This window comes from Pongo pygmaeus, chromosome 13 (genome assembly GCF_028885625.2).
Source record: "Pongo pygmaeus isolate AG05252 chromosome 13, NHGRI_mPonPyg2-v2.0_pri, whole genome shotgun sequence".
Classification (NCBI taxonomy): domain Eukaryota; kingdom Metazoa; phylum Chordata; class Mammalia; order Primates; family Hominidae; genus Pongo; species Pongo pygmaeus.
Window position 1 is genome coordinate 126521897 of NC_072386.2, and position 24434 is coordinate 126546330.

At 61.1% G+C, this 24434-nt stretch overlaps 1 protein-coding gene across 3 annotated transcripts in view; it reads left to right on the forward strand.

The window, feature by feature from the left end:
• The window catches only part of KCNT1 (potassium sodium-activated channel subfamily T member 1), a 95734-nt gene extending 72512 nt beyond the window's left edge, over positions 1 to 23222 (forward strand). For all 3 annotated transcript variants that reach the window (XM_054500564.2, XM_054500568.2, XM_054500566.2), the window contains 13 exons: positions 2069 to 2174; positions 4075 to 4247; positions 6269 to 6340; positions 6532 to 6666; positions 7032 to 7143; positions 11837 to 11938; positions 12342 to 12425; positions 12569 to 12697; positions 13095 to 13115; positions 13975 to 14299; positions 15855 to 15917; positions 19556 to 19640; positions 19798 to 23222. In XM_054500564.2, coding sequence (XP_054356539.1) covers positions 2069 to 2174; positions 4075 to 4247; positions 6269 to 6340; positions 6532 to 6666; positions 7032 to 7143; positions 11837 to 11938; positions 12342 to 12425; positions 12569 to 12697; positions 13095 to 13115; positions 13975 to 14299; positions 15855 to 15917; positions 19556 to 19640; positions 19798 to 19918 — 1528 coding nt within the window. In that variant the 3' untranslated portion in view covers positions 19919 to 23222. The remainder of the gene's footprint in view (positions 1 to 2068; positions 2175 to 4074; positions 4248 to 6268; positions 6341 to 6531; positions 6667 to 7031; positions 7144 to 11836; positions 11939 to 12341; positions 12426 to 12568; positions 12698 to 13094; positions 13116 to 13974; positions 14300 to 15854; positions 15918 to 19555; positions 19641 to 19797) is intronic.
• The last annotated feature ends 1212 nt before the right edge of the window (positions 23223 to 24434 follow it).

A 24434-nucleotide genomic window follows, 5' to 3' on the forward strand; every position in this document is an offset into this window, starting at 1 on the left:
AGTGACCCCAGGCCATCCTCCTCCACCCAGTGCCCTAGGTCTCCCCCTTAGCACCACCGAGCACAGAGGCGCACAGCCCGCCTGACCAGGGGTGGGTGTCCTCTGAGCAGGGTCCCCGTGCAACCCCTGGGCAAGGCAGCGTCCCGGCCTGGAAACCACAGCCCATCCTGAGCTGTTGTTCTGGCCTAGGTTTGGGGCCAAGTCCTCCTGCTTCAAATTATGAGACAGGAGGCCCCACTCTGTTCTCAGCAGCTTCTGCCTCTTGGCCTCAGCCAGGACAGAGAAGTGCCCCAGCTGCAGGGCCCGAGGCCTGTCCTCAGCGGGGCTGCCTCACTCTGTCCTGGCCTTTGCCTCTGGGGTGGGGTCAACACACTGTAATGACAGCCCAGCTGCTGGGAAACAGCCCTGAACCATTGCGTGTGTGTGTTGGGTGCTGCTGAGGACGGGGTGGTGGCCTGCTTGGGACAAGTATGTGTCTGGCTGGAAAAGTATGTGGGTAAGAGCCCAAGGCCAGAGTGCCTGCCCCACCAGTCTGGGATGCTGGGGACATCAGGGAGGCATGGCGGGTGGGCGGAGCCCTGTGGGTTTTGCCTGTGGCTGCAAAGCCTCGTCTAGGCTGTGGTGGGAGGAGAAAGACCGAGTAGGGCGTGGGGGTGGGTGTGCGAGGGGGGTGTGTTGTGTGTGTGTCTGTGTGTGTGTGGTGTATGTTGTGTGTGGTGTGTGTCCATTTGTGTGATGTGTGTGTCGTGTGTTTGTCACGTGTGTGTGTGTGTGATGTGTGTGGGTGTGTGTGGTAAGTGTCCGTGTGTGTGGTGTGTGTCTGTGTGAGTGGTGTTGTGTGTGGTATGTGGTTGTGTGTTGTGTGTGTGTGGTTGTGTATGGTGTGTGTCTGTGTGTGGTGTGGTGTGTGTGGTGTGTGTCTGTGTGCTGTGTGTTGTGTGTCCATGTGTGTGTGTTGTGTCTGTGTGTGGTGTGTGTTGCGTATGTCATGTGTCCATGTGTGTGGTGTGTGTCTGTGTGTGGTGTGTGTCTGTTGTGTGGTATGTCTGTGTGTTGTGTGGTGTGTCTGTGTGTGTTGTGTGTCCGTGTGGTACGTGTTGTGTCTGGTGTGTGTTGCGTATGTTGTGTGTCTGTGTGTGTGGTGTGTGTCTGTGTGTTGTGTAGTGTGTCTGTGTGTGTTGTGTGTCCATGTGTGGTACGTGTTGTGTCTGTGTGGTGTGTTTTGCGTATGTTGTATGTCTGTGTGTGGTGTGTTGTGTGTGTGGTGTGTCTGTGTGTTGTGTGGTGTGTCTTTGTGTTGTGTGGTGTGTCTGTGTGTTGTATGTCTGTGTGTTGTGTGTCCGTGTGTGGTGTATGTTGTGTGTCCGTGTGTGTTGTGTGTCTGGGTGTGTGTGTGTGTGGTGCATGTTGTGTGTGTGGTGTGTATGTTGTGTGTCCGTGCACGTGGTGCACATGTGTATACGTCTGCATGGGTTCATTTCTGTGTGCATGTGTTGTGTGTGCGTCCAGCTGTGTCTATTTCCGTGTGCCTGTATGTGGCCATGTGTTGTGCCAAGGGCTGACCATGGGGGGTCCTGGGCTGACCAGGTGAGGGGTGAGCCCCACCGCCACCCCCTCACACACCTGGGTGAGGGCAGCAGCAGTGAGGGCCCTACCCACCCCTCCGTCTCCTCCAGTCCCCGAAGGCCCTGATGGGGCTAAGTCCATGCCTCCCCAGCCCTGGCCTTGCAGCCGCTGCTGACCCGTCAGGCAGGCACAGGTTAAGGTTTGGCACCTGCGTGGGTGCCCTGGGCTCTGCCCTGACTGCCCTGCAGGACACACTGGATCCTGGGTGCCAAGGCTAGGCAGGCCCCATGACATGGTGACCACAGGCTCAGCTGGAGGAACGTTTGCCGACGCACAGGTGGTTAAGGAAAGAACAGGCCACCTTGGGCCAGCTGTGCGTGACCCCAAGCAACGTGGCTGTGGGTGGAGTGGGTATCCTTGAGTGCCCAGCCCGAGGGGGGCCCCAGAGCAGACCCAGCCACCTCCGTGCAGCTATGCTGAGGGCTGCTGTCTCCTGCCCCAGGTACGTGAAGGGCTACCCTCCCAACTCGCCCTACATCGGCAGCTCCCCAACCCTGTGCCACCTCCTGCCTGTGAAAGCCCCCTTCTGCTGCCTGCGGCTGGACAAGGTAAGGCTGGCGGCTCTGCCGCGCTCTGCACCCCCAGACGCCAGCACCGGGCCGTGCACACCTGCCCTGGTTTCTCTTTGGTCACTTTACATTTCGATATCATTGCAAACTTCTAGCAAAGCTGCAAGAATTCTACAAGGGAGAGCCGCAGACCCTTCACCCAGATTCAGCAGACGGTCCCTTCGTGTCCCATTTGGGCTCTCCCTCTCGCAGTTTCTATGTTAGAGGCACCAGTTTTCTGAACCATTTTGAGAACAGGTTGGAGCTACCACACCCCTTTCCCCTAATACATCCACATGCGTTCCCAAAGATCAAGAACCATCTCGTAACTACAGCTCATTAGGACAGGGACCCCGGCCCGGCATGGGTGTATGATCCACAGTCCAAGTTCAGATTGCGCCGAGGGCCCCGAAGGCCTTCAGTGTCCTGCGTGGCAGTGTTTTCCTCGCTGGGAGCCTGTCCCGGCTGCATCTTAGCAACTCCTCTCTCGTTACTCTCCCTTAATCTGGAATGTTCCCTGGGGTCTCTTGACCTTAATATTTTTGCAAAGCAGGGACCAGTGACCTGGTGGCAGGTGGGTCTGCGATGTTTCTTGGTGGTGGGACTCTGCCTGCATGTGGGGCCAGCCCTCCCTGGAAACTCGGGGGTCAGTTGTCAGGTCACTGGCGATGTTTACTTGGATCTCGTGGCAAGCTGGGGTCAGTAGGGTTTCCCCACTGTGCAAATGACTGTTTTCCTTCTGGAGTTAGCAGCTTCTCTGTGGGGGACGTGTTGAGATCAGGAAAGCAAACCACACAACCCAGCGGCTTCAGCATCCCTCAGAGGGTCCTTTTTTGTTTATTTGTTATTTGGGTTTTTTTTGAGACGGGGTCCCACTCTGTCATCCAGGCTGCAGTGCAGTGGTGGGATCATAGCTCACTACAGCCTCCACCTCCCAGGCTCAAGGGGTCCTCCCACCTCAGCCTCCCGAGTGGCTGGGACCACAAGCATGCACCACCACACCTGGCTAATTTTATTTTTTATTTTTTGTAGCGATGGGGTCTCACTATGTTGCCCAGGCTAGTCTCGAACTCCTGGACTCAAGTGATCCTCCCACCTTGGCCTCCCAAAGTGCTGGGGTTACAGGCGTGAGCCACCATGCCGGCCATGAGTGGATGGTTTCCCGTTCCGGAATCTCCCTCCAGCTGTGTGTTAGGGCTTGGCCATGGAGGGGACCTCCCCTTCCCCGTGTGTGTCCTTCACGGACCACGGGCTCCCAGCATATTCTGTGGGTTGTAATCTGTGGCTAGTCATTGCAGTAGCATCATCCTTGACAGATCATTATTGATTCTGATGCTCGGATCCCCTCAGTTCGCTGGGTGGGATGAGGGTCTTCAAGTGGCTTCTGGGTGCTTCTGACACGACCCCCTCACCCTTTGAGCTCATCTGTGCTTTCCGACCGGAGATGTTCCAGCCACATCTTGGCCTTCCCCTGCTCCAGTCTGGAATGAACCACTTCTCCAAGGAACCCTGATTACTTTTAGTGGAAAATGATGATTGGAAACCAAGACCTGGGCACGTGGCGTGCTCACTGCTGCTGACATCCCTGCTCTGAGAAAACGTGTGCACACACACGACACGTATCTATGCCCACGCCTAGATCTCTAGCCACATGCCAAAACCACATGTTCACGTGGACACCGCCCTTTCCACCCCTGACATGACTCTGCTCTGTGCCGCCTGTGGGCACAGCTGTGGCATCTGGTGGTGCCTGTAGCTCCCCACCGGCACGTGTAGGCCGTGAAAGGGCTGTGGGCTGAGAGGCTGACGGCTGGGTGTTCACGGGGGATGTTTGGTGAGGGGTCTGGGAGGGCTCCAGTGGCCAGCAGGAGCCAGCCCTGACTCCAGCATCTGCCCCCAGGGCTGCAAGCACAACAGCTATGAAGACGCCAAGGCCTACGGGTTCAAGAACAAGCTGATCATCGTCTCGGCAGAGACGGCCGGCAATGGGCTGTACAACTTCATCGTGCCGTTGCGGGCCTACTACAGATCCCGCAAGGAGCTGAACCCCATTGTGCTGCTGCTGGACAACAAGTGAGGTTCCTGGGGCTCAGCCCACCCCGCCCACCCGGGCCCTCAGACCTGCAGCCAGCAGCCTCCCCAACTGGGCCCACCCTTCACCTTTGCAGAGGGCACGGGAACATGGGGCCTCTGGCCTGGTCCTCTCAGCTTTCCTAAAAAGGGGGCTCTCCTCCCTGCTCCCAACTCCTCCTGCTCCCAGCTCCTCCCCACTCCCACTCCTGCTCCCAGCTCCTCCCCACTCCCAGCTCCTCTAGCTCCCAGCTCTTCCTCCTCCCAGCTCCTCTGGCTCTCAGCTCCTCCCCACTCCCAGATCCTCCAGCTCCCAACTCCTCCTCACTCCTAGCTCCTCTGGCTCCCAGCTCCTCCTTGCTCCCAGCTCCCCCAGTTCCCAGCTCCTCCCCACTCCCCAGCTCCTCCCCACTCCCCAGCTCCTCCCCACTCCCAGCTCTTCCCCACTCTCAGCTCCTCTAGCTCCCAACTCTTCCTCCTCCCAGCTCCTCTGGCTCTCAGCTCCTCCCCACTCCCAGATCCTCCAGCTCCCAACTCCTCCTCACTCCTAGCTCCTCCCTGCTCCCAGCTCCCCCAGTTCTCAGAGCTTCCCCACTCCCAGCTCCTCCTTGCTCCCAGCTCCCCCAGTTCTCAGAGCCTCCCCACTCCCAGCTCCTCCTTGCTCCCAGCTCCCCCAGTTCCCAGCTCCTCCCCCTTCCCAGCTCCTCCCCCCTCCCAGCTCCTCCGGCTCTCAGCTCCTCCCCACTGCCAGCTCCTCCGACTCTCAGCTCTTCCCCACTGCCAGCTCCTCTGGCTCCCAGCTCCTCCGGCTCCCAGCTCCTCCCCATTCCCCAGCTCCTCCCCACTCCCAGCTCACAGGTCCTCTGGCTCCCAGCTCCTCCGGCTCCCAGCTCCTCCGGCTCCCAGCTCCTCCCCAGTCCCAGCTCCTCTGGCTCCCAGCTCCTCCCCACTCCCAGCTCACAGCTCCTCTGGCTCCCAGCTCCTCCCCACCCCCAGCTCCTCTGGCTCCCTGGTCCTCCCTGCTCCCCCAGTTCCTAGCTCTACCCCACTCCTAGCTCCTCCTTGCTCCCAGCTCCTCCCCACTCCCAGCTCCTCCCCACTCCCAGCTCCTCCCCACTCCCATCTCCTCCCCACTCCCAGCTCCCAGCTCCTCAGGCTCCCAGCTCCTCCCCATTCCCCAGCTCCTCCCCACTCCCAGCTCACAGCTCCTCTGGCTCCCAGCTCCTCTGGCTCCCAGCTCCTCCGGCTCCCAGCTCCTCCGGCTCCCAGCTCCTCCCCAGTCCCAGCTCCTCTGGCTCCCAGCTCCTCCCCACTCCCAGCTTACAGCTCCTCTGGCTCCCAGCTCCTCCCCACCCCCAGCTCCTCTGGCTCGCAGGTCCTCCCCGCTCCCCCGGTTCCTAGCTCCACCCCACTCCTAGCTCCTCCTCGCTTCCAGCTCCCCCAGTTCCCAGCTACTCCCCACTGCCAGCTTCTCCCCACTCCCAGCTTTTCCCTGCTCCCAGCTCCTCTGGCTCCCAGCTCCTCCCCGCTCCCAGCTCCTCCTTGCACCAGCTCCTCCCCACTCCCATTTCCTGTCTCCCAGCTCCTCCCTGCTCTCAGCTCCTGTGGCTCCCAGCTCCTGCCACTCTGGTCCTCTCTCCCCCTTTCCCCCTCCTCCTTTGTCATTCCTTCTGTCCTGTTTGCCTCCTGCTCCACTCACTCTGAGCCCCAGGATTGTGGGGGGTACATGGCTCTTCCTCCCAGGCACCTTTTTGCCCAGGGGACCCTAGGACCCTGACAGCTGAGCCCAGGGTCATCTTGGCTGTGTGACCTCAGCAGGTCCCACCCTCCCGGGCCTTGGTTTCCCCTTGAATAAAATAAAGAATGGCCCACTGGCCTTAAAGTACCCCCCAGGTCCCATATGCTGCAGTTCTGGGGAACCCCTGCCTGGCCCAGCTCTGCACATGGAGGGTAGGGCCCCACTGGGCCTGGGGAGGGCAGGCCTTGGAGCAGGGTGGGCCCCTCCAGGACCGCTGTCCCCACAGGCCCGACCACCACTTCCTGGAAGCCATCTGCTGCTTCCCCATGGTCTACTACATGGAGGGCTCCGTGGACAAGTAAGGCGTGGCCGGCCGTGGCTTAAGGGGGCTCCACACCCACCCCTCCCCTCCTCTTCCAAAGTCTGGGGTGACCCTGACCGCAGGTGGGGTGGGGGGCTGAGGTCCTCCTGCCTTCTGACCAAATCCCGGGGGCCTGTGGGTGGGGAATGGGCCGCATCCTCAGCCACGGGCTCCGGTCCCGCCACCAGCCTGGACAGCCTGCTGCAGTGTGGCATCATCTACGCGGACAACCTGGTGGTGGTGGACAAGGAGAGCACCATGAGCGCCGAGGAGGACTACATGGCGGACGCCAAGACCATCGTCAACGTGCAGACCATGTTCCGGTGCGCCCAGTGTCCGGGGCTTGGCTCCAAACCACCCCACAGCCACGACCACGGGCCCCCACCCTGAGACCCCCACAGCCACGACCACGGGCCCCCACCCTGAGACCCCCACAGCCACGACCACGGGCCCCCACCCTGAGACCCCCACAGCCACGACCACGGGCCCCCACCCTGAGACCCCCACAGCCACGACCACATGACCCCACCCTGAGACCCCCACAGCCATGGACCCTGCCCTGAGACCCCCACAGCCATGACCACAAGCCCCCACCCTGAGACCCCCACAGCCACATGATCATGGGCCCCCACCCTGAGACCTCCCACAACCACCGTGGGCCCCGCCTTGAGCCGCCTGCCTCCCCCAGGCTCTTCCCCAGCCTCAGCATCACCACGGAGCTCACCCACCCTTCCAACATGCGCTTCATGCAGTTCCGCGCCAAGGACAGCTACTCTCTGGCTCTTTCCAAACTAGAAAAGGTGAGCAGCCCTGCCCCGTGCCAGCCACCACCCCAGGGGCCCAGAAAGAGTAGGAGAAAGGGGCTCAGGGGAAAGGGGGCCAGTGCCATGAGAGGAAAAGGGGTGGGGGGCCCAGCATAGACAGGGTGCTCTTGATGGTGGAGCCGGGAGACGGAGGCAGGGTGTTTCCCTGACCACGTGTGGGGCACTGGGAATGTGGCCCGTAGCAGCCCTCCATCTCCCTGAGCAGGGACCAGGCCTGGTTGTGTCTGGAGGCCAAGGCCATCTGTCCTGGCATGGTCAGTTGGTCAGCACCCCCGTGGGGAGCCCTCAGATCGGTGGTTCCACATAGGTTGGCCAGTAGCTCTTAGTACAGATAACGCACACGGCTGCGCCGTTCCAGACTCCCCCCGCTGCCCCGGCCACTACGCCCGACCTTGAAACAGGTTCACTGTAACCACTGCCTCCTGGTATTGACAAAGGACCGAGGGCCTGAGAGGGAAGGGGCCTGCCCCGGATCGCACAGTGGAGCAAGTGGCTGAGCTGGAATTGGCTTTCTGCCCCTGGAGCTCCATGAAGGGCACCACCCAGGGTCAGGTGTGGAACCCTGGGGCACAGGCACGCAGGCCTGCGGAGGGCACGGCCACTGTTGCTGTTGCCTTGATGTCTGGCTGACGCCAGCCCCACCCCATTCCCCACCAGCTCAGGCTGGGACAGCACCACCTTGTCCACATGGGGGCTGGTGCCCAGGCAGCCCTAGGCTGAGACCAGGGAGCGGGCACCTTGGTCAGGAGCAGCGATGCTGTCTGTTCCACACGAACCCCGAGCTCACCGGTCTGGGCTGAAGTCCTCATCGGCGAGCTGCTGGGGCCTGCGTGGCTGCAGGATTGTGACGCCGTGGAGGACCTACTGAGCCAGGCCCGGCCTGACCACCAACACCAGGCAGAGGACACACACGGGCACTCCCTGCAACACGGACACGGCTTTGTCCCACCTGAACCCGATGGAGAGTGAAAGTGTGTTCCGGCCAGCCGTGGACCAAGAGCCCATAGGGATCCTGGAGTCAGTTCTGCCCCAGAGAAGCGAGAGGAGGCCGGGCTGGGCAGCCACCAGCTCAACAGGGACTCCTGCCTCAGAGATGCCAGCCTGAGGCGTAGGGGGATGGTCGGGCAGCTGGTCTCAGCACAGGAGAGGGCTCTGTCTGCACTGCCCGCCGCCCAAGCCCACCCTGGAGCCTGCCCTGCCTGGCGTCGGGAGCTCCCGGCCCCGGTCCCCGGCTCAGCCGGCAGAGTGGGGAGCTCCGCAGCTGGAATCACGGAAGGGGAGAAAGTTTGCAGGATTCTGTGTTCAGGTGCCGGGCCGCTCCCTAGGGCTGGGAGGACTCTCCAGATCTGGAAGACCGAGTCTGACACAGTGTGGACAGGGATGCTGCCGTGGAGTCAGGGTCGAGGCAGTCATCCTGGCACGGCTCCTCCGGCCTCAGCCTTGCACCTCTCTGTCCCACAAGGTGGCTTGAAGGTTGGGTCAGCAAGCACGCGGCCAACACGCTCCTGCCTGCCTTCCTGCCAGGCAGCCATCGCCAATCACCCACCCTTCGCCCCGCCGTGGGGCCAACTCCTTCCCCAGCTTCACCTCCACTGGGGCTCTGTGCTGCCAGGGCGGGTACGGCCAGCTCTCCATCTCAGGCAGTGAACAGTCCTGGGCTCCAGCTCCAGTCATGCGGTTCCGTGGCAATTGTGTGACAGGGACCAAGGAGAAGTCAGGGAGAAGTCGTCCGAGGAGAAGTCAGGACGTCAGCAAAGCCTCTGGAAGCAGCCGTGAGCTCCTCTGGGCTGACATGGTGCTGGGGTCCGTGTGGGACAGATGCCCTGGGCCCTGGGCAGGGCCAGGCATATACAGAGACGTGGGGCCGAGGGAGGAGAGGGCACCGTGGGCCACCTGACCCATCACCCTCTGCAGAGGCTGGGATCCGCCTCCCGGCATGCAAGGAGCCTGTAGAAGGCACCAGGGACTGCATCTTCTCCAGCCTGGGTGGCCTTGGCCCCAGATCCCCCGTGGGTCTCTCTGACAGACGGGCCAGCATACGGTGACCTGCTTCCAACAGGGACACCTGTGGCAGCTTCAAACCCTTATTTAAAAGACATTATTGCCAATTTATTATTATAAAAATGTACATGTTTATTATGTATTTTACTTCAAAGAATACTGAAAGTTAAAAAAAAAAAATGAAGAAAAGTTGCCCCAAATCCCTGCAGCCAACATCTTCTACATCCAGGCACAGTGGAAGGATAAAGACGGGATTCCAGGCATGACTCCAGAAGGAAAAAGGGAGGAGGTGGAGATGGCACACACGACCATCAGTGAGATGCTGTGCCAGGTGCGGCGGCTCATACCTGTAATCCCAGCACTTTTAGAGGCTGAAGCAGGAGAATCGCTTGAGGCCAGAAGTTCAAGACCAGCCCAGGCAACATAGCAAGTCCCCATCTATACAAAAAATTTAATGGCTGGGTGCGGTGGCTCATGCCTGTAATCCCAGCACTTTGGGAGGCTGAGGCGGACGGATCACCTGAGATCAGGAGATCGAGACCAGGCTGGCCAACATGGAGAAACCCCATCTCTACTAAAGACACAAAAATTAGCTAGGCGTGGTGGAGGGCACCTGTAATCGGGAGGCTAGGGCAGGAGAATTGCTTGAACCCAGGAGGCAGAGGTTGCAGTGAGCCGAGATTGTGCCACTGCACTCCAGGCTGGGCGACAGAGGGAGACCCTGTCTCAAAAAACAAAAAAATGAAACTATTATTAAGGACGCTGCCGGTGGGCTGACATGCATCTCCCCTTGAGGGCTGGCTCCGGAAGGCTCTCAGAACCCCGGTGTGAGAGAGGAGTCTCTCCCGTGCCGTCCACCTCCCCTGCCGTCCACCTCCCCTGCCGTCTACCTCCCCTGCCGTCCACCTCCCCTGCCGTCCACCTCCCCTGGGGCCCACCTCCCCTGCGGTCCACCTCCCCTGGTCTCCAGCACCCAGGACTCCTCCACCACTTCATTGCTTTCACACGGTCAGCTTGTGTGATCTCCTCCTCACCAGGAGCCTTCCTTCAGGCTGGCTCTGCCCATCTTGGGGCTGCACGGTGCCTGTCCTGCTCCCTCTGACCGGGGGTCTCGTTCTCAGGAAGGGCTCATCCGCCCCTGTGTGCTCCTGTCTTCACTGCCACTTGTGAACGGGACCCGCTCAGCCCCTGCTGAAGCCCTCCTGTCCCTCCAGGGCCATCATCTGCAGGGCCTTCAGCAGAACAAAGAAGTGAGTTTCTTGTCCAGAAAGCAGGAGGAAATCTCTGGAAGGTCCTGATACGTCCAGCTTTTTCTTTCCTTCCACGTCTCTCTCTGGCCCTGTCGTGGTTCTTGTTTCCTGTTTAGTGTTGTTCTGAGCAAAGGAAAATTAAAATTCCAAGTTGTTCAGGAATTTCACGTTCGTCTCCGTGAAGTGCAGCTGGAATTCTGGATGCAGATCACCGTGATTGCAAACTCACCCGCCCATCGCAGCTCGTCGCACCTGGTTCTTGCCCCAAGAGCGGGAACGCCGCACAAAACTAATTCCGTGTTTCTCATGCCCCAGCCTTCCTGCCGGCCACTGATGAGTAAGGGCAGACCCGGAGGAAAAGGAGGAAAGGGGGCTTCTGCCTCCTTGTCCTGTCACTGTCGTATCTTTTACATGTGAATCGAGTTCTGGTTCCAGGGGGAAGTGTGGCCTCCGTGGGCGCACACGCGTGCCTGTGCACACTTGCTTGGAGGCCGAGCTCCAGGGTTGGGGCCCTCCGCTGAAGAATGGCCCGAGAGTTGGCCACAGCCGAGTCCGGAGCCCGTGGATGTACTGCCTCACATGGCAAAAGGGCCTCTGCAGATGGGATTAAGTCACGGGCCTCGAGATGGGAGATTCTCCTGGAGCATCCGGCAGGTTCACACCATCAGAGTCCTTCTAGGGAGAGGCCGGAGGTCCCCGTCCGGTGGGAAGAAGCCGCACGGCCAGCTCAGAAGAGGGAAGAGGGAGCCACGAGCCAAGGCAGGCGGCCTCCAGGAGCTGGAAAAGGCAAGAGAAGGAGCCCCCAGGCCTCCAGAGGGAGCAGGGCCCTGCCCAGGCCTGGATCCAGCCTGAGACGCTTCAAACTCCCGACTCCAGAACCGGGAGAGAGGGACAGGTGTCGTGTTAGCTGCTAAGTTTGCAGTCATTTGTTACGGGAGCCCTAGGAAACTCAGTGGGTCCGTTGCGAGCCTGGAGCACGGGGACAGGGAGGCCAAGGACAGCAGGCAGCCCGATGCTTGCTCCTCCTCAGCCCGGGCCCCACACGCCCTCCGACACCACTTACAAAACACCGGGGCAGGAGAGGATTATCAGGAGGATTTGGAATTTCGGGATGCAAGAGCAGGGCGCTTGACCAAGCGCAGTGCCCATGGCAGCCACCAGGAGTCCACCTTCTCATCAGAGCCCCACATCACTCCCGGGCTCTGGCCCTGAGTGTGTCTGGGAAGATACAGCTGGTTCAGGCCTGCTGGTGTGTGCACACATGCAGACACACACTCTGTACAAATGTGCACACACACCATCACACACACGTACGGTGCACACACATGCACACACACACAGTGCCCTCGCCCCCGTGGCTGCCGTGCCACTGGAGGGACCTCGGCACCAGCCCATCTGAGGCCCCTCCTTTCCCACAGAGGGAGCGAGAGAACGGCTCCAACCTGGCCTTCATGTTCCGCCTGCCGTTTGCCGCCGGCCGCGTCTTCAGCATCAGCATGTTGGACACGCTGCTCTACCAGGTCAGCTGGGAAGCGGCAGCAGGAGGGCGGCACCTGGGTGGGACCCCAATCATGCCCTTGTGGATGGGACCCCCGTCATGCCCTCGGCTCTGCAGCCTGGTCCCCATTCTGAGTGATAGGCCTCCCTCTGAACGACCTTCCCTGGATTCCAAGGAGACCTCTGGGCCCTGTCCTTGCCCCAGCGATTTCTGGGCCCTTTTTGACCTATGGGTGCCTGGCAAGGGAGTTTTCTTAGAAAAGGCCTCCCAGAACTCTGCCTGTGGGTCATGTGGTGCTTGGGGACCTGGTGGCTCTGTGTGTGTGTGTGCGTGAGGGGGTGGCGGGCCCGTGGCCGGTGGGGTGTGGACCTGTGTCCCACGCCCGTGCCCACGCGCCTCACTGTGGCCCCTCCGTCCCTGGCCAGTCCTTCGTGAAGGACTATATGATCACCATCACCCGGCTGCTGCTGGGCCTGGACACCACGCCGGGCTCGGGGTACCTCTGTGCCGTAAGTGCCCCCGGCCAGGCCGGGCTGGGGACGTGCTGGGCTGTCCCGAGTGGGTGGATGGGCACCCGCCCCTGATTCACGGTGGCTGGGAGGCTCTGGGTGCCGCCATCTGCCCCAGCTGACTCAGGGCTCCCACCCTGCAGATGAAAATCACCGAGGGCGACCTGTGGATCCGCACGTACGGCCGCCTCTTCCAGAAGCTCTGCTCCTCCAGCGCCGAGATCCCCATCGGCATCTACCGGACAGAGAGCCACGTCTTCTCCACCTCGGAGGTTCTGGGGCAGCCCCTGTCCTGTGTGACCCACAGTATCCCCACCTTCTGGGGGCTGGGACTGTGGCAGCCCCTGTCTTGTGTGACCCACAGCATCCCCACCTTCAGTGTCGGGGACCTGGGCTAGATCAGCTTTGCCATTGCTGGCAGCTCTTTCCGTCTGGTCCGTGTGCCCACATGCAGTACTTCCAGCTGGAGCAGCCATGACCCCTACCAAGGGCAGAGAGGCTCAGGGGAGGCTTGAGGAAGAATACGGGCAGCCCCTGTGCTGCAGTGCACACAGCAGCAGGCACCGTGCCCGCCAGCCCTAAGCATGTTCCGTGCAGACCCCAGGCTGAGGCGGCGTGGGGGACAGGGGTGTGCCCACAGGTCCCAGACTGCGCCTGTTTCCTTTGCAGCCCCACGATCTCAGAGCCCAGGTAAGCAACCCCTCCGTGCCCACGCAGCTTCTGCTGAGCACCAGAACATCGCAGCTTCACGTGGAGAAGCCTGCCAGGCCCCACCCACCCACCCACGGGGCCCTGGGAAAGCCGAGGCAGGAACGGGTCCCATGGATGTGTCGGCCCCAGCACAGCTCAGAGAAGGCTGTTGACAGTCACTCCCTCCTGCACTGGTGGTGGGGAAGCTGAGGCCTGGGGGCAGTAGCCTGTGAGTTTGGACACCAGGTGCACCCCTGCCCCCTCGCAGGCCCCACCAAGGCAGGCAGACCCCATGCCCATCTGGCCTGACCATCCAGCCCCCAGCTTCCCAGGCCTTTCTGAAGGTGCCACCCAGGTGGGGAGCCCTGCCTCTTCCCAGCACCCCACGACCCACAGGCTCTGACAGCCCACATTCCCCCGGTTTGGGGCCTCTGAAGTGTGTGTTTGCAAGAGGGATCAGGGCTCATCTGCAGACGGAGAAATTGACACGCAGAGGGGGTGACCCCTCAGGGCAAGGCCAGGATATGCTGGGGTCCAGATGGGTCCCAGGCCAGACCCACACAAATAAGGGCTCAGAGAGGTAAAGGGAGCTGCCCTCAGCAGCCTGGTGAATCCCTGGACCAGGCCCAGGCAGGGTGGGTGGCCCAGCGATCTGTGCTCAGGAGGAAACCTTGGACCAGGCACATTCTTTCCGGAGGAGGAAGGCACATGCACCTGGGGGTCTGTCCTCGTCCTCTTCCCTAACACCCCCAGCCGCTCCGACGCAGGCCTCAAGCCGCAGAGCCCACACCTTTTCCTAAGCCCCTGCCCCAAATCCCGCGCCCCTCCTGGCAGCCTCACCCCTCCCCGCCCTGCCCAGTCCCAGATCTCGGTGAACATGGAGGACTGTGAGGACACGCGAGAAGTGAAGGGGCCCTGGGGCTCCCGCGCTGGCACCGGAGGCAGCTCCCAGGGCCGCCACACGGGCGGCAGTGACCCCGCAGAGCACCCACTGCTGCGGCACAAGAGCCTGCAGTGGGCCCGGAGGCTGAGCCGCAAGGGGCCCAAGCAGGCGGGCCGGGCGGTGGCCGCGGAGTGGATCAGCCAGCAGCGCCTCAGCCTGTACCGGCGCTCTGAGCGCCAGGAGCTCTCCGAGCTGGTGAAGAACCGCATGAAGCACCTGGGGCTGCCCACCACCGGCTACGGTAAGGGCGCCCGGCACGGGTGGGGGCCGGACGGACGGACTGGGCCAGGGTCAGGCGGCAGCCAGGAACAATCGGCCATGGCATCCCGGGGCCCGAGCTGTCATCTGTCTGTCAGCCTTTCTGGCCACGCTCTGCCTGCCTCTACTGTGGGCCAGCTGTGGGCACCACCACCACAGCCCAGCAGAGGCCCTGTGCAGAGGAGGGAAGTGGCCATGGCCCACCCTGGTGCTCGGAGGCCACAGGACCCTTGGGCATCCCTGGTGTGAGCCCCCTAGGGAGGCGCTCGCTCCCACTGCCCTGGGGCCTCAGTTTCCCTCTCTGCCAAATTAGAGACAGCTGGCTGAGCCTTTTGGCCAGGGGAGGCAGCTGTGGGGTGGAGAGGGCCAGGCTGGGCTCCCTGAGTCAAGGGCGTCAGCTAGAATTGGGCCAGCTGGCTGCAGCCAGTCCTGCTGGACAGCGGATACCCAGGGCCCCTGAGTTCTTGCAGAGGACAAGACTGTGGTGGGGATCCCCTCCTGGAGCCCCCGGCCCTCCCAGCAGCCAGGGTGAGAGGGGGACGGCTGGGGGAAAGGCCCAAGCCAGGACATGCCTCTGTCCACCATGGGCCTGTTGCCACTCACACGGCACAGCCCCCTCCTGCTGCTTCAGGGAGCCCGGCGTCCGTCTTCAGCAACAGATCTGCGCAGCCCCCTCTCTCTGCGCCTTGTGGTGGGAAGTGTGCTTGGGCTTCAGGGCCGTACATGCCCTGCCTGGCGTGGAGAGAAGCTCATCCCCTCCCTCACGCTAGGAAGCTACCTCTGTTGATGAGGCCATGGGCCCCAGCTCCCCAGCATTGGGCCGCTGCCCAGTGACGTCCACCCTCCCCTTGCTCCATCTCGGGGACTTGCCTGATGCTCAGGGCTGCCTCTGTCCCGTCGGAGTGCCCAGTCTCCCAACCCTACTTCCTGCGTCTGTTACCTGGGTCGGGGTCTTGAGTCCCCTGAGCAGAGTCAGGAGCTCAGGGCTGACCCAGGAGCTGCTCACGGGTCACTGGGCTGGGCTGGCCTGCGGGCCCGAAGGAGACTCAGAGGCCAGGGTTTGGGGAATAGGTGGCCTGTGAAGACCTTTCCCGGCCCCCAGCCCTGTGGGCGCTGGGGAGGGCGTCCCCCTGTCCCCGCCTTGAAGCTTCCCTCAGTCCCCACAGTGTCCCTGTCCCAGGAGGGACTTCATGCTCTTTCAGGTGGGGCTCCCGAGGCTGAGGGGGGTGCCCAGCATTCATGTTCGCGGCCCCCTGTGACTGTTGGCAGAGGATGATCCAGCCCGGTCTGGCCACCCCCAGAGCTGGTGCCTGCCTCTGCGACCGCTGTCTGCCCCCAGAACTTGGCAAGGAAGGAGCAACCGCCTTTCTGGTGACCGACTCACTTCCGGTGGCCGGCGCTGGCTGCAGGTCCTGGGGTGGCCGGCCTCCCGTGCAGCTGCCCCCGCACCCGCCCGCTGTGCCGGCCGCCCGCACCTCGCTTGCTGACATTGTCTCTCTCTTTGTTTCTGTCTGTGCCTCTTTCTGTGTGTTCTGTAGAGGACGTAGCAAATTTAACAGCCAGTGATGTCATGAATCGGGTAAACCTGGGATATTTGCAAGGTAATTCTGCTCTGGCGGGTGCCGACCGCTGCACAACAGGGCTCGCCAACCCTTCGCCGCCGGCAGTCTTGCTGCGCCATCCCGGCCAAGCAGGTGGACAGGAGCTGTGAGAGCACGTCCCAGGTGTCAGCCCAAGTGCCCCTGTTGGGCAAGGCCTCACATGCCGACACAGTGTCCCCTGGCTGGGCGCTGAGGACGGGCCTGAGGCTAAGGTCCGGGGCTTGTGCTTGTCGAGGTGCTGTTGGCCGCCAGGCAGAGTGGCGACTGCCCAGCTCTTGGGCTCACCCTGGTGCTGCTTCTCCTGCTTTGCTGTTTATGATGAGCCCTGATGGGACTGGTGGGCCACCCTGGCCTGCAGCCAGCCCTTCCCTGTGGCCGGTCCCACGAGCGGTCCGAGGACCCTAAGCTCCTCTGCTCTCAGGAAGCACCCAGATGGTCCCGAGCCAGGGCCCTGGGAGGAGCTCAGTGAAGCCTGGGCTGGATGCAGGGGTGGGGACTCCAAGCCACGAGAAGTGGGCGGGCTTTTTGGCTGCCCAGGCCAGGTGGGTGGTGACCTTTGTCCCCCAGCTGGGGTTCCACAAGGGGATTCTTCCTGCTCAGCTTGGGCAGAGCCGCTCCACACCCCGTTCTGTTCTGGGTGCTCAGGAGCCGCCCAGCACCCTGTTTGCTCCAAGAACATGCTGCGCCCCGTCAGTGCTCAGAGCAGAGTCCAGGCCGGGGTGCTCCCAGGGGTCCTGGCAGCCTCAGGGGAGCTCAGAGCCTGCCCCTGCTGCCACACCTCTCTACAGGGTAACCCAGGAGCTTGAAGGGCCTCTTGAGCCAGGACGGGGGTTAGCTCGAGAGGGACCTGTTTGCCAGGATGGCCTTGCACCCGGAGGCAGGGCCAAGCCTGGGGCAGCCACGGAAGTAAAGCATCGGCCTCTCCCGGCTCCGTGCTTTTCCCTACGATGGCACTCATGGAAGACCCTCGCTCTGCCGGGCACTGTGGAGCTCGGACCTGCAGCTAGCGGCCTTCATGAGTGGGACGCCTGGGTCGCCCGCTCCCCTCACCCCCCACGGCTTCCTGCGGCTCCAGGGCAGGCGCGGCCACAGCGGGCTTGCAGGGCAAGGGCTCACAGGACTCATGTGGCAGGCATTTCCTGGGCTCGGCCTACATGGCTGGGAGGGTGACGGTGCCGGGGTTCTGGAGCTGGGGAGCTGCACCCCCATGTTTGGATTCAAGCGGAGTCTAGGCCAGGAGGCAGAACAGGAAGAGTCACGCCCTTTGCGGGGTGGGTGGGCAGCATCCTGGGGCCCCTCCAGCGTGCAGCCCCCATCCCACACACACAGCGAGAGGAGGCACCCCAGCCCCAATACTCACACAAACCCCTTCTTCACGCCTTCCTCACGGCTGCCCTGGAGGGAGGCACTAGTTATCCCCAGTTTATAGAGAAGGAAACTGAGGCTCAGGTGGCAGTAGCTCTGGCCTGGCGTGGGGGATTCAGGCAGGAGTGACCGTGGATGCCAAGGGCCAGGGGGTCTAGAAGCCTCTGGGGCCTGCAGGGTTAGGAAGCAGGTTGGGGGCGGGAGGTGGGCAGAGCTACCACTGAGGCCTGGAGTGAAGGTCGGAGGGTCTGGGTGGAGGAGTCCCGAGGTGGCCCTGCCCCGGGACATTCACCAGAAGAGCTAAAGCCAGCCCCTGCTCCACCCCAGGCCCTCAGGCACACCTGCTGCCAGCCTTCACCAAGCACCGTGGACACGCAAAGCTAGTCCTCTGTGCCCATCCTGGGCAGCCAGGACAAGTGCCACGTGACTGACCACAACCCAGGCCCTGGCACTGCAGCTGGGGCCTGGCGTCCCCACCCGCCCCCCAGCCCAGCCCCAAGAAATACAAAGCCCGGCCTGGCTCAGCCCAGTGAGCTCTGCTCACTTCAGAAGTGTGTGGTCCGGGCACCCCAGGGGGAGAATGTGGGGCCTGGGGCCCGGTCTGTGCCTGCTGGAGTGAAACGAGCTGGTGGCCCCTTGTTCTTGGTGTCCCACTGGGTGCTCATCACAAAGCCAGGGGGGCAGGGGTGCAGGGTTCCAAGAACCTACTAGAGCCACCCACACCACCCACTCCCTGTGCCACCTGCCCTGTGGCCACCCCAGAGGCGTGTGTGGGCACCAGGGCGGGGAGGGTGTGCCTCCCTGCACCGCCTCAGCATGAGGCCCCTGGGACTTCTCCAGAGGCCTGGGAAAGACCCCACCATGGATTTTGGGAAAAGAGCAAAACAGCTATGAGGGGCAGGTATCAGGCCGTCCCATCCTGCAGGCGTGGAAACAGGAGCTGGCACCAAATGACCTGCCACTGTGTGCAAGAGGCCTGAGGCAGAGCTGGTCTCCTGGCCAGAGCTGCCCAGGTTGCCCCCGCCCAAGTCCTAGCCTGTGCCCCCACCTCCCTGGCAGCAGCTGTGCTCACACTGTGGGAACTCCAAAGCCCCCGCTGCAGAGGGACCAGCATGGCCCCCACCTGGCTGGCCAGCAGCCTCCCCAACTTTTCCCTTCTCAGGGGCCATGGCAGGGCTGCCCCAAGGGGAGAGGACGGGCAGAGAGGAGGGAAAGGCAGCAGCCAGGGTGGAGGCTTCCTGGGGTTCCGCTTCCTGGGGTTCCCCGTCCTGGGTCACCTTTGTGCTCTGTCCTTGGAGTCCTGGAACAGGAATCCAGGAGGTTCCCTTAGACACCATCAGATGGATAAACTGAGGCCACAGACCCTTCCTTCCTGGCCAGTGAACCCAGGACCACGGGTGGGATGGTGGCCTCTCCCTACCTGTGCTTGGCAGGGCTACCCTGCTGGCCCCGTGGAGACTGTGAGATGATGGGGGGGGGGGGTGTTTCTCCAGGACTGTTCTCACCCCATGGGACACATCCCCACGCCCACCCCATGAGCCGGACGCCAGGCTGTCTCCCATGAGGGGCAGAGGCCATGTTCTCGGAGGGATGAGCTGGGGGGTGGGGTTGCTGTGGGCTGATGCCACTCAGGACTTCAGTCTGAAGCAAAGGGCTGAGCACGGCGAGTGGGAGTGGCCTGCCCAGGCCCGGGGACAGCAGCAGCTGCAGGGCCCTGAGGGAGGGACGGGGCTGAGCAGCCTCTGGAGGCGGGGTCTGGATAGCATAGGTATGGGTTGCTGTGAAGATCTGTGCAGACACAAATGTGTGTGCGATACAGAGGTGAAGCTGCAGGTGTGTAGGCATGTGGGTGTATGCACAGGTGTGTGCAGGTGTAGATGAAGGCATGCATGCATGTGAGGTGAACAGACACGTCCCGGTGTGTGTAGGCTGAGGTATGTGGCAGGTGTGTGCTGGTGTGGACAGGTGTGCTCAGTGCCTCTGCTCAGGGTCACCCCTTTGCTGCGATGCCACCTGGCACCAGAGGTGGGTGTGGGTCAGAGCTGGCTCCCAGCTGCCCTCCTGGCTGCCCCCTGCCAGTGTGGGGATGGGCCAGGGACAGGTGTCGGTCAGGGATGTGCCCTGGCTGGGCTCACCAGGATGAGGTGCTGGAGGTGACTAGGAAGGCCGGAAAGACTCAGCTCATCCTGGAGCCCCCACACCTCCGGGCCCCTGCGGAGCTGGGAGGGGCAGGGCTGGGGGGGGTGACGTCTGCCTGGCTGTGTCCTTTGCAGACGAGATGAATGACCACCAGAACACCCTCTCCTACGTCCTCATCAACCCTCCGCCCGACACGAGGCTGGAGCCCAGCGACATTGTGTGAGTAGCACCTGTGGGCTGTGTGGAGACCCCCTGAGCACCAGGTGGGCGCTGGGGAGACGAGGACACAGGCACCACAGTAGAGCCGCTCAGCATAGGGCTGGGCAGGGGCTACCCGGCCCACGTCCACTCCAGGGTCCCCTGTGCCCTCCCGCAGCTATCTCATCCGCTCGGATCCCCTGGCTCACGTGGCCAGCAGCTCCCAGAGCCGGAAGAGCAGCTGCAGCCACAAGTTGTCGTCCTGCAACCCCGAGACTCGTGACGAGACACAGCTCTGAGCCAGCCCTGCATGGAGCTCGGGCCACCAAGCCCAGGGTCCTCAGCAAGGACGTAGAGGAGCGTGTGAGGACACGGTGGCACTAGCATGACCCTGGGGATGCCCACACTCTGGTCACCATGACTCCTGGGACTCCACCCTGGAAAGGAGCCCCTCATGCGGGGGGGGAGGGCCAGCTTACCCCTGGGCACCTGCAGGCTAGTGAGGAGAGTTTTTTAACCTATTTTTACACATCGATGCAGTCCACTTCTCTTTACACAGATGTACCGCAACTCGTGACCGGGGCTGGCTGGGAGGGCAACGCAGGGACCGGACGCCCTGCAGGGCCGAGCCCAGGCTGTGCTGGAGGGTGGGGCTGGGGTGCATGGGGAGGGGAACAGAACCCAGCACCCAGGAGCCCCGCGTGGGCCACACCCAACTCAGAGCCGGCCTGAGCTTTCACGGCGAAGCAGCCTCACTTCCTTCCAGCCAAGGGCTGGGGGCCAGGGCTGCTGTTCTGCACTCTGTGGGGCGGGTGAGGGGGACCCTGGGCTGTTTGCTGTCCTGAGCCCCTTCTGGAAGTTAGAAGCAGCAAAGGGCCCAGGGAAGCCGGGCATGTGATAGGGGTGCGTCCCCAGGTCCCCCAGAGGGCCCTGTTGCCGAGGACCTTTCTGAAGGAAGCAGAAGACGCCGTTTCCTCTACTTCACACGGAACTTTCCCGGCCACTGCGTCTGGGGGGCGTTGGGCAGAAGATGGTGCATTTCCATGGACCGTTTTACACTTACCTTTTAAAGCAAAGCCTCATTTTCTAAACCCCTGACTTGTGAAGCACAATTCAGCCTCCGGGCTGGGCCACGTGGAGAGAGAGGATCTTCTTAGCAAGGCGAGATCCCGGGCGGCGGCTGACATCAGGAGCGCCGCCCCACGTCCTTTGCTGCTGGTTCCTTACTGGTTTGTACGGTCAGCGCTGGAACCTTCTATTAAACGGATGCATTCTGGAGGCATGAAGTTACAAGTCGCCCTGCTCGTGTTTCCAAGGCTCTCACCCCTCCCAGCCACCCCATTTTAAGGGTTACAAACACCTGCTGGGGTCCCCACCCCAACCCCATAGGCAAGCCCCCATTCCCCCGCCAGGCCAGGACAGTCCTTCCAAAACTCGAGAACCAAATTGTATTTGGCTACTGGTGACTGGATCCTGGTGTCCAGGAGGGCTGTCTGCTGAGCTGTACATCAGCCTCAGCCCTGCAGCCAGGCGTGTCCCTGGGGTGGGCACAGTGACCCCAGGCTCTGCCTACAGTGGCACAGAACTCATCTGAGGCCAGTGGCTGCTAGGGATCCCCTACACTGGGGGTCAGGGCTGCTCCAGGCGGGGATGTGTGCGCACCTCACCACGTTCACTTCAGGGTACCCTAAGAGGCTGAAGGGGAAGCACCAAAAGGCCGAGGTACAGCCCCTCCCCGGTGTCAGGGCAGACAACACAGCAGCTGCTGGAGAGGCCGGCCCTGGCCACACAGACTAGCTAGTTCCCCTACTCCTGGCCTGCCTGGAACCCTCCTGCTCAGAAGGTGCCCACTAGCCCTCGGTGGGAGACAGAGCCAGACATGGGCGATCAAGAAGAGGCTGTGTGCATTCAGGGGGCCAGAAAGTCCCAGGACCTTGATGGAGTGGCAGGGGTTGAGGTTGGGCTAGGGTGGCCAGAGCCTGTCCCAACAGGGCTGGGGTCTGTCAGGTTCCCGGGATCCAACCAGCGAGCAAGCCCTGCCCCGCAGTCGCCCTGCCCCGCAGTCGCCCTGCCCCGCAGTCACCCTGCCCCGCAGTCATCCTGCAGCAGGAAGGCCCAAGTCTGCCTCACCTGGGCGGTCTTTCATGTCACCCACACCCTGGCCCCCAGGTGAGGGGGGCTGCACAACACCTGCAAGGAGAAGAGGGGAGAGAAAAGCCGGCGTGGCTGTTGGGATGGGAGGGCCACAGCTCCAGCAGTAGCATGGGGAGCTGTTGCCCCTGGAGCCCCACACTGGGAAGAGCTGGCCTCTAGGAGGCACCATGGGGGAGTCACAGGACTTGTTCGGGATTGACTTGCAATGTGGACGGTGTTCCCGGAGTCCCTTGTGGCCACTCCACCACTGCGAGGCCAGGAGGCATCTTAGCCTTTGAGCCTCTCTCCAAGGGTGAGTGGAGTCCCCCAAAGAGGCCTGGGGGCTTGCTGCCCAAGAGGGGCTGGGTAGGTACTTTGGGCCTCTGAGAACATCAGTGGTCCGTTCCCTCCTGCACGTCGGCGGCAAGTGGCAGCATTTTCATAATCTCCGGTAGTGAGGCCACTTCAGGTCCCGGCCTGGACATCCGAGGAGGAGGCGGGCAGTCCCTGCCCCTTCACTAACCACAGAGGATGCCAGCTCTAGGCCCCCTGCTCTGCCTGGAGCTCATGCAGGCAGCCGTGGACACACGTGGCACCCAGCGCCCAGCGGCCTGTGACTCCTCCTGTGGGCAAGGCTGGGAGCCAGGGGATGGAACCAGGCAGGTCAGTGACTGTGAGATGCCAGATGCCAGCCCAAGAAAAGCTGCTTGCAGCATCTGGAACCTTCTCTACTCTCCTTGGCCTCTGTGTTCTTCATCTCCGGATTTAGGGAGCAGCTGGGGTGCCTCTCTGCTTGTCCCGAGCCCACTCACCAACAGCCCCGGCTTGTACAGTCATGACATCAGGAAGGTGGGTCCCTGCTCCCCCAGCCGTCCTCGTCCACCATCACTTCTCTCAGCCTCGTGTCCTGCTGACCCATAAAAGGTCCTCCTGCAAAGTACACCAAGTGAAGTAGGATCTGAGCAAAGGTTGAGAGACTGAATTCCCTAAGTCATCACTGCCTAGAATAAGCGAAAAGAATTTTTTTAATGCTTTACGGTAGAATTATTTGAAACATACAAAATTAGTGAGACACCTGCTATTTTCCTTATTCCTGTTTTTTGTTTGTTTTTATTTTCCTTATACCTAATAATTCATCTAACAGAAAACTGGGCAGGGCGCAGTGTCTCACACCTGTAATCCCAGCACTTTGGGAAGCCAAGGCAGGTGGACTGCTTGAGCCTAGGAGTTTAAGATCAGCGTGGGCAACATGACAAACCCTGACTCTATCAAAAAATACAAAAAAAAAAAAAATTAGCTAGACATGGTGGCATGTGCATATAGTCCCAGGTACCCAAGAGGCTGAGGAAGGAGGATCACCTGAGCTGGGGAGGTTGAGGCTGCCGTGAGCTGAGATTGCACCACTGCACTCCAGCCTGGGTGGCAGAGAGAGACCCCGCCTCAAACAAAAATAAATAAATAAAAAGAAAATAAAACTGTTTGCTCAGAATCAGAATACCAACAGTGTATTGGATGATTATCGCTTATGGGTGAGTGAAATGTAAGAGCAACGTTAAAAGGGACAGGCGGGAGGAAGCGGGGATCATCAGTTACAAGTTACCATGTGACCTGAGAAGCAGCACAGTATAACTTACAGGTGGATTTAGATTAGCTGCAAACTCTAGGGCAACCACTAAAATATATATATTTTTCTTTTTATTTTTTTCTATATATGGAAGTATAATTGATACGATACGAAAGACAAGACTATGGAATCATATAAAATGTTTAACTGAAACCAGAGAAAGCAGAAAAGAAAGGGAGATAGAAACTAAGACCAAGGGCAACAAGTAGAAAACAGTTACAAATATGGTAGATGTTAATTCCACAAAACCAGTCATCACATTAAATGTAAATGAATTAGTCTAAATACACCAATTAAAAGACAGACTGGCCAGGCGCGGTGGCTCACACCTCTAATCCCAGCACTTTGGGAGTCCGAGGCAAGTGGATCACTTGAGGTCAGGAGTTTGAGAACAGCCTGGCCAACATGTGAAACTCCAACTCTACTAAAAATACAAAAATTAGCCAGGCATAGTGGTGTGTGCGCCTGTAATCCCAGCTACTCCGGAGGCTGAGGCACGAGAATCACTTGAACCCAGGAGGAGGAGGCTGCAGTGAGCCGAGATCGTGCCACTGCACTCCAGCCTGGACGACAGAGCAAGCCTTCGTCTCCAAAAAAAAAAAAGATGGAGACTGATAGTGGATTTGTTAAGTCCCCAAGTTATGGAAAGTCACATGACCAGCACGTCAGCCCCAGCTTCAGCAGTCCTCAGCCCTGTCTGTCCTTCTCCACCTCCCACACACACCTTAAGCCTGGATGTGTGTCCAGGCTGGAGGGTTTTAAAGTGACCCCTAGATGGTGCATGGTTTTACAGCTGGCAGGGTGGCCAGCCAGTTCCCTGCAGCTCCAGCTCCTGAAGGGCCCCTGGGTACAGGAAGGTGTCCCGCTCAGCAAACAGATGCTCGCTGCTGGAGAGGTCCAACCTGGTCAGGTGTGCAGGCTGCAAAGGGCACCCACAGCAGGTGGCACAGCTGGTTGGAAGCCAGGAAGAGCTCCTCCAGGCAGGCACCTGCTTGAAGGTTCCAGGTGACAGGTGAGTGATGCAGTTGCCTGAGGGCACTCATTCAGTGGGGAAACTG